Here is a 13,258-nt window from a genome sequence, read left to right as displayed (position 1 = left end):
AGGGAATACAGGGGTTAGTGTTGGGTGATTTAACAGGAATATTGGGAGGGAATACAGGGGTTAGTGTTGGGGGATTTAACAGGAATATTGGGAGGGAATACAGGGGTTAGTGTTGGGTGATTTAACAGGAATATTGGGAGGGAATACAGGGGTTAGTGTTGGGTGATTTAACAGGAATATTGGGAGGGAATACAGGGGTTAGTGTTGGGGGATTTAACAGGAATATTGGGAGGGAATACAGGGGTTAGTGTTGGGTGATTTAACAGGAATATTGGGAGGGAATACAGGGGTTAGTGTTGGGTGATTTAACAGGAATATTGGGAGGGAATACAGGGGTTAGTGTTGGGGGATTTAACAGGAATATTGGGAGGGAATACAGGGGTTAGTGTTGGGTGATTTAACAGGAATATTGGGAGGGAATACAGGGGTTAGTGTTGGGGGATTTAACAGGAATATTGGGAGGGAATACAGGGGTTAGTGTTGGGGGATTTAACAGGAATATTGGGAGGGAATACAGGGGTTAGTGTTGGGGGATTTAACAGGTATATTGGGAGGGAATACAGGGGTTAGTGTTGGGGGATTTAACAGGAATATTGGGAGGGAATACATGGGTTAGTGTTAGGGGATTTAACAGGAATATTGGGAGGGAATACATGGGTTAGTGTTAGGGGATTTAACAGGAATATTGGGAGGGAATACATGGGTTAGTGTTAGGGGATTTAACAGGAATATTGGGAGGGAATACATGGGTTAGTGTTAGGGGATTTAACAGGAATATTGGGAGGGAATACATGGGTTAGTGTTAGGGGATTTAACAGGAATAATGGGGGGGGGGAAATACAGGGGTTAGTGTTGGGGGATTTCACAGGAATAGTGGGAGGGAATACAGGGGTTAATGATTGGAGGGGGGGGGGGGGGAGATACATGGTTTTATTCATGAGGTAGGGTTTCTTTCAAATTTGTTTTCGCTTTGCGAGTAGGGGGGGGGGGTTGAAACTAACGTAGGGGACACATTACTTTAAGTTTATAAGTTTATATAAATTATAAAATAATAAAGTTTTCTCTATTTTTCCTGGGGGAAGAGGGGGAGGGGCACCCCCGGAGAGATGCCCAGGTAATGTAGTAACTAATGTTTTAAAACGTTTATATTAACAAGCTTTTAATGGGGCAAAAAAAAAGATGAAAATAGTAAGACCTACATACAACTAACGGGTATCGCACCTGGGTATATTCGATGAATATGTAGAAGCAAACATCTAGAAAACACGTTTACAATTGCAAGCTAAACTATTGCTAAACGATGAAAGTAATTACGCACTAAAACAGGTACCCATACCTCTAGCTCTGGATTCGACATATAGGCGAATTATATATATATATATATATATATATATATATATATATATATATATATATATATATATATATATATATATATATATATATATATATATATATATATATGTTGGCTGGTTATTTTATTGGTTGTTACAGTTTGCTTGTTTTTTTGGTAGTTGTATTTTTTGTTGTATGGTCGTAGCTGGATCGGGGTAATATTCCCCCATAACACACGCACGCACGCACACATACACACACACATACACACACACATATATATATATATATCTATCTATATATATATCTATATCTATCTATCTATCTATCTATCTATCTATCTATCTATCTATCTATCTATCTATCTATCTATCTATCTATCTATCTATCTATCTATCTATCTATCTATCTATCTATCTATCTATCTATCTATCTATCTATCTATCTATCTATCTATCTATCTATCTATCTATCTATCTATCTATCTATCTATCTATCTATCTATCTATCTATCTATCTATCTATCTATCTATCTATCTATCTATCTATCTATCTATCTATCTATCTATCTATCTATCTATCTATCTATCTATCTATCTATCTATCTATCTATCTATCTATCTATCTATCTATCTATCTATCTATCTATCTATCTATCTATCTATCTATCTATCTATATATATATATATATATATATATATATATATATATATATATATATCTATATATATATATATATCTATATATATCTATATCTATCTATCTATCTATCTATCTATCTATCTATCTATCTATCTATCTATCTATCTATCTATCTATCTATCTATCTATCTATCTATCTATCTATCTATCTATCTATCTATCTATCTATCTATCTATCTATCTATCTATCTATCTATCTATCTATCTATCTATCTATCTATCTATCTATCTATCTATCTATCTATCTATCTATCTATCTATCTATCTATCTATCTATCTATCTATCTATCTATCTATCTATCTATCTATCTATCTATCTATCTATCTATCTATCTATCTATCTATCTATCTATCTATCTATCTATCTATCTATCTATCTATCTATCTATCTATCTATCTATCTATCTATCTATCTATCTATCTATCTATCTATCTATCTATATATATATATATATATATATATATATATATATATATATATATCTATATATATATATATCTATATATATCTATATATATCTATCTATCTATCTATCTATCTATCTATCTATCTATCTATCTATCTATCTATCTATCTATCTATCTATCTATCTATCTATCTATCTCTCTCTCTCTCTCTCTCTCTCTCTCTCTCTCTCTCTCTCTATATATATATATATATATATATATATATATATAACGCGTCAATACAATAATCCTGCCTTTTATTTACAGCCTCGCCCACACTAACAGTAAAATATAACTAAATAAAAATAGTAGCGAAAGCCTTTTTGATTTGCACTTAATTTAGTTAGTTTTAATGAGTATCGCGGAAACAGCCCTAGACGATTAAACTAAAAACAACATCAGAAATATAAATACTAAAGACAGGCGGCGATGCTTGGTTTTTAATTAAAAAAGCATTATTTAAACAAACCAGTTTTAATTGAAATGTAAGGAAAAAAAGGTGAGTCATTTAATAATCACCGTGCGTCAAATATCAGAATACGCAGCAAACATTTTTATGTAAAAATGTCAATACAATCTTGAATATAGAAAAAATGAACCTATAGTTTATTGAAATATAAATCAATCTCTTAAATATTAAATGCTTCATGAGAACTCAACCCCTCACTCAATCAAGCACAGTGTCTTATGTCAGTCTGACCTAGTACTGAATACTACACATCCCGTGTAAATTGATAGCGACTCTATTATTTATTGAGTGACTGTCTAATTACCGGAGATAAACATGATACTTCGTGATAGAACTCACGAGTCATAAAAGTCAGTTTCAAAGTTAAGTTCACATATTTATACCCAAGTGTAAAACAAAGCAAAATAACAGAAAGTTTGGAGAAATTGTTGGGTAAAACAAAACAAAAACAAAACAACAGAAAGTTTGGAGATATTGTTGGGTAAAGTAACGTACACTGTATTTGTATTGACACAGAAGGAGCTTTTGTTTATGCTATAACAGTTCATGGCGCTAGGCCAATGTGGGAAGATACAAACGCAGTTATAAGTTTTTAGGCCCGTATACCCCCCCCCCCCCCCAAAAAAAAATTACCGTCAGTGGTAGATATGGATCACAAAGTTATCTAAGTATCTGAGGTCTATGAAGTTTAATGAAAAATGGTTTTGGTATTCAATTCTTAAGTTAAGAGTATGTTTCTCACAATATAGTGAAAATGGTACGTCTATCAGGATTGCTTTTTCTTTTCGTAAAATGGAGAGAGTAACGATTCTTTTTCCCTCTTCATCTTAATTAATTAATTAATTATAATGTTGGACGACATGCCCTCAAACACAATTAATTAAGTATTACATGTCAACTCGTTATGTACCATATGGGATATGGGCCGTTGACTCTGATTTCAGCCTCTTTTTCTTTTTGGATTTACTTCTATAGCCTTTGTCCAACCAAGAACAAACTACAAGGCAGAAGTTGTTTTATTTTGGAGTTGTCTCTCTTAGAAGGATTGCCGTACATAGTTATCGAGCCTCATCTGCCCGGCGGTTCGAACTTGGGATTTTTCAATTTAGCGATCTAGAGCTTTACAGACAGACACCGAACCTAAAGCGACGGTTATAATCGATATTAAATAATTTATAAAAATATTGTGTCAACCACCATATTAAAATCCGATTGAAAACTAAAAAATAAAATATTCAAACACATAAATGCTTATACCGACCACAGTGATATACAAACTCCAAAGCCTCACGAATCCCCCAACAACGTTAATGAGCCCAGAGCTTGTATCAACACGAGCGTTAGAGGATAAACCTTAGCTTTACGGGGAAATAACTCTAGACTTGCACAAACAAAGAGAAGCAAGAAGGGGAAAAAAACTGGGCTAACAAGGGGAGGTGAAACGTTTTATCTTGGGTACACACGACCCTAGTGTTTGTGTCAGGAAATTCGGTTTCTGTGGACAGCAGGTTTTGTGATGGGTGGAAGGTTGGATGGGATAGTGATGGGTGGATGTATGGGATTGTGATGGGTGGGTGGATGGATGGATGGAATTGTGATGGGTGGATGTATGGGATTGTGATGGGTGGATGGACAGTGTGATGGGTGGAAGGATTGGATTGTGATGGATGGATGTGTGGATGGATGTTGTGATGGGTGGAATGATGTGATTGTGATGGATGGGATTGTGATGGGTGGATGGACGGGATTGTGATGGGTGGATGGATGGGATTGTGATGGATGGATGGATAGTGTGATGGATGGATAGTGTGATGTGTGGATGGATTGGATTGTGATGGGTGAATGTATGGGATTGTGATGGATGGATGGATAGTGTGATGGGTGGATGGATAGTGTGATGGGTGGATGGATGGGATTGTGATGGGTGAATGGATAGTGTGATGGGTGGATGGATGGGATTGTGATGGGTGAATGGATGGGATTGTGATGGGTGGATGGATAGTGTGATGGGTGGGTGGTTGTATGCTGTGATGGATGGGTGGATGGATATTGTGATGTGTGTAAGGATGTATGTTATGATGGTAAATGGGTGGATGTATGTTATGATGGGTGGATGGATGGATGTATGTTATGATGGGTGGATTGAGGTTGTGATAGATGAACAGATGGAAGTATATATATATATATATATATATATATATATATATATATATATATATATATATATATATATATATATATACACCTTTTTAAAAGCTATTTTTCAAACAAACCTACTAGTCAGTTTTTTTAAAATAATCCAAATCCCCTTCACCCCCTCCTCCCCTCCCCCGAGTCTACAATGAATACAGGGAGATAACACAACTAAAAAAAAAAAACGAGCCACCTTCTAAGAGCAGACGACAACATCTCCAGCTGACGCAGCTCGGCCCTCTCCTGGTGCTGGGTCCGCTGGGCGAGAAAGTCAAGGACGTCGTCCATCTCCTGCGAGGTCAGGTCCCCACGTGACCGGAAGTGGAAGGACAAGTCCGATAACTCCACGAGTACTCCAGTTTTTCGGAAGCCGTCTGGACCTGTGAATGAATTTAAAAATAAATAAATTCGGAAAAGTTTGTTGTCGATGTTTTGTGTATCCTTCTTAGCTTCACGTCAACAGTTTGATAAAGGCCTCCAGTAGTTACTAAAATAAACTGCTCTAAAAGTAAAGTAAAATTCCCCTTCCAAACGTGACGATATATGGGGCAAATGAAGTAGAGTTCACCTGTTTCTGTGACCTCGGCATGAGGAAAGGGATAGTGGGATCAGCACTATGCCCAGCCGTGTTTACTTTTCCTAACGTGAGTCAGGTACCCACCAAAGCTGGGTGAACTCAGGGACGGTCAACTGACTTGAACCCGGATTCGAACTTACGGGTTAGCAGTCTAGCTCTCTACCGCTAGCGCACTCCAACTGCTCTACTTCATTTAAAATTACTACATAATTGTCGGTTGAATCGTAACAACTATTCTTTAAATTTGTAGGAAATATATACTTTAAAAATAGTCCCCCACCCCCCTCAAAATCTGAAAGAAATCCTGTTTTAGGGCTTGACACACTACATTAGACATCTTATAATAACCATGACTCTACCATTAGTAGAGTAGCCAGTAGCGTAGCAGCAGCGATGTGGGTCGCACCAGATAAGAGACAAAAATACCAGCATCACATTCAAGAAATGCTTTTTTATATGCGATTCCTTCCGCCCGTTTGAATAAAATAGAATGGAACGCAGTTCAGCCAATATACATTTGTTATTTTTTGCCTGGATGCCGCTATTTTATACAGAAAGCGTCGCAACTAACAGTCTAAACATAACGTTGTGGTATCGGAATTTGAACGCTGGCGTGGAGATTTTATGGGGGTGCTAATTGGGGATTACAATTTTTCCCCTATATAATTATTAATCTGTAGGAAGATCTCTATCTAGTAAATGCTCTGGTCAGAGGCGTATAGGGGAGCGGCGAGTCGAGAAAAAAGCGCCATATATATATATATATATATATATATATATATATATATATATATATATATATATATATATATATATATATATATATATATATATATATATATATATATATATATATATATATATATATATATATATATATATATATATATAAACAAACAATACAACAAAAAACAATAAACGAAACACAATCTCTTTTGTAAACCTTGTAAAAACATCTAACATAGTAAAATATTTATACGACAAGCGAATTAAAGTAAGGGAAATAATCACTCTCTTAATATAGATATGTAAAGGCATACACGATTGATTGTGTGTCAAAACTAACCAGATCATTAATTTATTTACTATTCAATATAATATTTCATTGTTATTCGTTTTTTAAAACAAATGCTGCCTATAATTAGAATTAATTATACTTTTATTATGAATGCTAAAACCATACAGGATAATAAAGTTTGTAACAGAGGAGTTGATATAAAATCGTAAATCGCTAAAGTAATTGTAATGAGTAATTCCGTTTATGTTCTTTTTTGGACCAACCAATGCCAAGCTTTCAACCCAGAGTTAAAGCCCAAGGACCAATCTTCAGCGCAAAATACTGCACCACAAGGTCCATCATCAAGCAAAATCCAAAACCATCCAACCAAGGACGCAGCAAAAGACCCAGAGACAGAAGCAACAGACCCGGATTCAGAAATAGAAACCGCCTCGTCAACAAAAAGGAAATATCAAACGAGTCCCACAGAACAAGAAAAAATAACTAAATCCAAAAAAATCGAGAAACTAATCCACGATCACCTAACATGCAGCTTCTGCCCCAGCTCGTACCAAACAGTTAAGGAAGTACTAAATCACGAAAGAACAGAACACACTTATCTCAAACAATGCAACTTCTGTAATGATGCAAAAATTCACAATGACTTACATCGACACTACACGGAAAAACACAACAGCGAAACCAACTTCAGTTGCTGCTTTTGTGATAAAAACCTCCCAGAAAAAAGCATTCATCATCACGTACTAGCTCACCATTCAAATCTCTTGTCTCAGAAAGAAAGGGCGAGAGAAAGCCATAAGGTAAAAGAGTACACTTTCACAGTTCAGAAGGGAAAGAAGTAGTCAATTAAAAATGTAAACGTTTTGTTATAATGGAAAAAAAAAAAAATAAAAAATAAAAAAAAAATAACTTCATAGCTTAAATGTAGCTAAATGAGAAGTATAATTATGACATTGTTATCAATGAAAAATACTATGGTAAAAACATTGCACATGGAAATTATAAAATATATTTATTACATTTTTAATCATTTAATTTAAACAAATCATTAGTGAAATTAATCTAGTAATGCTCTCAATTTTTTTCAGTAATCAAATGAATGGCTTCAAAAGCTGTCACAATCTTCCTCTTTTTTACTGTCAGCTTGTTTCAATTTATTTTTTCAAATATATATAGAGTCTACTACAGACGTACATTGAGTGCATGCAATCAGATATGAAAGACAGTTACTATATGTTAATATACATAGTGAAGTCCCTTACTTCATGTAATACCAATCTTTACAACTTAATGATGTTCTTTTGTTTTTTTGAAAAAAAAAGCTTAAAAATAAAATATTGTACATAAAGCAAAACATGAAATAAAGAATAATAAAATGTTAAAAAAAAAAAAAAAAAAAAAAAAAAAAAAAAAAAAAAACAGATTAAAAAAAAAAAAAAATTAAAAAACTGGATAATTAGTTTTGCATTTCAGGTACTGCTTTTTGTGTTCTTTGAAAATTATTTTTCAATATAATGATAATGTATGGGTTTGATCACTTTATCGCTCACGAATTCTTTACTGGTAACTAAAAAAAAAAACATGATTCACACAGTTTGACCGGTTTCAAAAGCTATGATTCTGACTATGTAAAATAAACAACTATAGTTGGAGGCAGCTATTCTCTTATCCACAGTGTTTTTATATTGTTTTATCTAAATTTACCCGATATATTAAAGTATGTGTTCGTTAAGGACATATATCCGTGCCGATAGTCTTGACCTATACTAACATTCTTGAAGATGTGTGAGAATGTTAATTTTTCTGTACATTTATTCAGCTTCCTCCCCTCCCACATATATTTGCCTTGAGTTTTTAACACCATCCATCTAAAAATGTATGCATCTGTATAAGGTGCCTTTGGAGAATATTCTAGATCAGCTGACAGCAAGGGACCTGGCGTTTCCTTTCCTGCTAGTATTAACATAACAAAGATATTCGTATTCTACGGGGCACACTTTAGGTCAGAGGCGTAGCGACCCTTCCCGGCGCCCGGGGACAAACTTTTCGATTTGCACCCCACCCTCCTCAAGATTTCGATTTGCACCCCCCCTCAAGATTTCGATTTGCACCCCCCCTCAAACTTTCGATTTGCACCCCCCTTGACCTTTCAATTTATTTTTCCAACCCATTTTGGCGCCCCCTAAGGTCGGCGCCCGGGGACATATGTCCCCCCCCCCCCCCGTTACGCTACTGCTTTAGGTAAACAAACAATAACCTAGAGATAATAGGCCTCCCGTATAAAAAAAGGATGGCTGAATTTAGCCTGACAACTCAAGCAAAGACTACACTTGTGAGTTAAGATCAATCTGTATGTGGTTGACGTTCTATATACAACAGGGATAACACAAACCACAGATGTACATGCGCTAAAGTGAACAGGCAATGTGGCAAATAAGTGCCTCGCACATGCCTGGCGCTGAGCTAGGTGCCAATTTGTAAGCCAAGAAGTAGACTGTACATATACTTGCGATGAGTTATTAAAAATGTGATAAGTAAGCCAAGAAGTAGGCTGTACATATACTTGCGATGAGTTATTAAACATGTGATAAGTAAGCCAAGCAGTAGGCTGTACATATACTTGCGATAAGTTATTAAACATGTGATAAGAAAGCCAAGAAGTAAACTGTACATATACTTGCGATGAGTTATTAAACATGTGATAAGTAAGCCAAGAAGTAGACAGTACATATACTTGCGATGAGTTATTAAACATGTGGTAAGTAAGCCAAGAAGTAGGCTGTACATATACTTGCGATGAGTTATTACACATGTGATAAGTAAGCCAAGAAGTAGGCTGTACATATACTTGCGATGAGTTATTAAACATGTGATAAGTAAGCTAAGAAGTAGGCTGTACATATACTTGCGATGAGTTATTACACATGTGATAAGTAAGCCAAGAAGTAGGCTGTACATATACTTGCGATGAGTTATTAAACATGTGATAAGTAAGCTAAGAAGTAGGCTGTACATGTACTTGCGATGAGTTATTAAACATGTGATAAGTAAGCCAAGAAGTATGCTGTACAAACACTTGCGATGAGTTATCAAAAATTTGATATTTAGAGTACATAACATGACAGTTTTGAATCCTTTGATTCATAGTTTCAGGTTGTGTTTGCTGTTGTTGATTTTTTTTTTTTTGTGTTTTCAGGAATTTTAATTTTTTTTTTACTTAATTATTCACCGAAAAAGACGCCACTATCCTTAAAATGGTCGTAGGGAGAAAGACTGCTCCCCCCCCCTGCATACGCTACTGGATCTGGTTAATGTGCGAGGAGGGGAGGGGGGGGGGGGTGAAAAAAATCACAAGGAGTGTTTAGATTCAGTAGTGCCACTAGGTTGGGTGACATACGGTGTTGTTAACGATAGTGTCACCCCTGTATCAAAGACTAAATATAAAAATAATTATATATATATATATATATATATATATATATATATATATATATATATATATATATATATATATATATATATATATATATATATATATTTAAAAATATAAATATAGAAATATAGAAATATATAGGCCTTATCTATATGTATACATCTATATATATAATTCTCTTCTGGGAGACGTTAGAAAACAAGCTGCAAGCGCGCCTAGCAGTCCCCTCTCTTCCTCCCTAAGCATATCGCAACCAACCCCGCCCCCACATGGTCTGGTGAGCTGTGGTTCACGCTAAATGTTTACATATGCTTTCACGGGGGGGGGGGGGGGGGGGGAAGGAGGGGTGGGGGGGGGGTTATCGTCCTTAACGAGCTACTGACAGTGTTTTAAAGCAAATATATTCAGTGGCAGCATTGGTACTGTCGAATTCACAAATTATGAATTACTGAAAAGTAGAAAATAAAACAACTATATAGCGGCGTATGATACGCCGCGGGTCGGCTCGTATATTTTAAAAATAAAACTAAGACTAACACAATTTCTAATGAGAGTTAGCTAATTCATTCCTTTTGGTGTCACCCCAAGCCCGCTGATAGTGTTGCCCCGTGTGGGCTCACCGCCTTGTGACGCCACTAGATACTCCAGCGTAAGCTGCTTTGACGACCACTGGCTGCAGCTGATATATAAAAAAAACCTTGCGCGTACGTACAGGACTGAGAGAGCGCCGTCAGAGGCGTAGAAATGTGGGTGGGGGGGGGGAGAGGAGGAGGTGCAGTATGCGTGGAGGTGATGACGCGTAAAATATGGGTGGTGAAGTGGGGTGCAGTATGAGTGGAGGAAAATAGGTTTTGTATGTTGCAAGATGTGGAGATGGATGGGGTGTGGGGGTAGGGTGGGGTTGCAACAGAAGGGGGCCGTTTGAAAGGCAGCAAGGTTGGTTGTGAGGTATTGACAATTCTGCTCGAAAAGGATGTGCATCGGCGGTGGGTCTGTGTCCGTGTGTGTATAGAGGTCATCCATAAATGACGTCACGCTTTTTTTTTTTACGATTTTTACCTCCCCCTCCCTCCCCTTCGTCACACGTCGGCACAAAAAGCGAGACCCCCACCCCTAAAATGCCGTCACACATCAGCCTACAACCCACCTAAAAATTGCATTTGAATTATTCTTGAAACATCGATATTTTTCCAAAATCTTGTCTGAACTCTGTCTATATAGAGTCTTTTAATCAATTCCTATATTATTTATTAAAAGAGTTTTTCTAAAACCCAATATAACGTCTAAAATTAGTTTTCTAACAAGGCTTTTTTTTTTTATAATGGAAAAGTGTAACGTCGACACTCCGAAACCGGGGGGGGGGGGGGGGGGGGGGGCGGGGGGACATATGTCCCCGGGCGCCGACCTTAGGGGGGGGGGGGCGCCAAATTGAAAGTTTGAGGGGGGGGGGGGCGCAAATCGAAAGTTTGTCCCCGGGCGCCGGGAGGGGTCGCTACGCCTCTGCACATCATCATCAAATTACGGACCACCCTCCCCCTACTAGTGTGACGTCATTCATGGACGACCCTATATATGTATGTATTAGTGTATGTAATCGCCTCTGTGTGTATTAGTGTATGTAATCGTCTCTGTGTGTATTGGTGTGAGTAAGGTAGTGTGAGGGAGAGATACAGTAATCAATGAGCTAAAAGAAAGAAAAGAAAAGCAACATTACAAAACTTGGAAAAAATTGGTTTAGTTTTTCATTTTTCTAAATATAGAAAATTTCTTTTCACAAACGCCCTCGCCCCCCTCTACTCAAAGTATTGCTTAACGTCACACTCGCTTCAAGCTAAGATTACATCACCCCCAGACGATGACCCCCCCCCCCCCCCCCAAAAAAAAAAAAAACAACAACTGGGCAGACGTTCTATAAATATAATCTAGTCGCAAATCGGCCTTTGGAATACCAAAAACACCCCAAAAAAAAACCCGGATCTTCCCGATTCTGTATCTAGCTCTTCCCGTCTTTGATTACCCCTCCTGTTTGTCTTGACTTAGTAATTACGACTGAAGACATTTCGATGGTTCTCAAGTTATACATGTCTGTAGCCCTCCACCCCCTCCCCCACCCACCCCACTATGCCCTGAAGTAGTTGATAGTCACGAGAACACGTTCTATTTATGGCGATGATGGCTGCGTGTTTAGAACCAGTTTTAAAGAATATTTTTAAAAAATTTATTGGATGGTGAAGATAATACGACGGACGAGAAAGACGATGTACTAAACAGCAGGTCATTAGGTTTTGGGCCAAATCTGGAATTAAGGTTCTGAAGTGGGAAGGGATTAACTTATATCTTTGCTCGGTGTTGACGCATTTTATATCCAGTAAACTTGCATGGGAGATAATTCTAAATTTTTTAAAAAAATTTGATCACACAGTTTAGATAATTTTAATTTAGGGAAAGTATTTATGTAATGCGAAAGAGGTAATTTCAAAAATGTTATTTCATTGAGTTGAGTTAAGTAGAAGGATGATATAGATAGTGTTACACAAGTTAAATCTTTGATTAATTAATTTCATTACTATGGTTTTTTTAAATTAAATCTCATATGTTATTTACAAAATACTAAAATAGAATCTAGAGCAAAAATCATACCATCATGTCGTGGGATAGAAATAAAAAACACTTGATTCTAATAAAGGACAAATGTACTAGCTGTTTTACCTGCTTAAAAAAAATGGCTGCCACAAACGAAGACACAGAAAAAGCGGAAATAGAATAACAACAGCGGCATACTAAAAAAAAAAACCACAACTGATACAAATTATTCCTGACAATATGATTCCAAAGCCTCTTTAAAAAAAAAACATAATTGCTCATAAAGAACACTGTATTACATCTTTATTATTACATCGCTTGATTTAAAAAAAAAATTGAACCCGGATTTATTTCAGCATTGGTGTGATTTCGAGGTATTATTTTATGAGTTCCTTTATCGAACCTGACGGTCCACGAGGCAGCGAGGTACAATTCACCTGTTTTTTTTCTGATCTCGGCATATGAAGGGATCGTGTGATCAGTACTATGCCCAGCCGCTTA

At 36.4% G+C, this 13,258-nt stretch overlaps 1 protein-coding gene across 1 annotated transcript in view; it reads right to left on the bottom strand.

Moving 5' to 3' along the window:
- The window catches only part of LOC131951811 (ATP-dependent DNA helicase Q4-like), an 83,298-nt gene that overhangs the window by 1,392 nt on the left and 68,648 nt on the right, over nt 1–13,258 (bottom strand). Inside the window, exon 6 of the mRNA XM_059314212.1 lies at nt 5,340–5,526. Within this exon, the coding sequence (XP_059170195.1) occupies nt 5,340–5,526 (187 nt within the window). The remainder of the gene's footprint in view (nt 1–5,339; nt 5,527–13,258) is intronic.

This window comes from Physella acuta, unplaced genomic scaffold (genome assembly GCF_028476545.2).
Source record: "Physella acuta isolate Inbredline_101_S28 unplaced genomic scaffold, ASM2847654v3 ptg000830l, whole genome shotgun sequence".
Taxonomy (NCBI): domain Eukaryota; kingdom Metazoa; phylum Mollusca; class Gastropoda; family Physidae; genus Physella; species Physella acuta.
The sequence above is the reverse complement of the archived record's forward strand: the minus strand, read 5'-3'. Positions and strand labels throughout refer to the sequence as shown.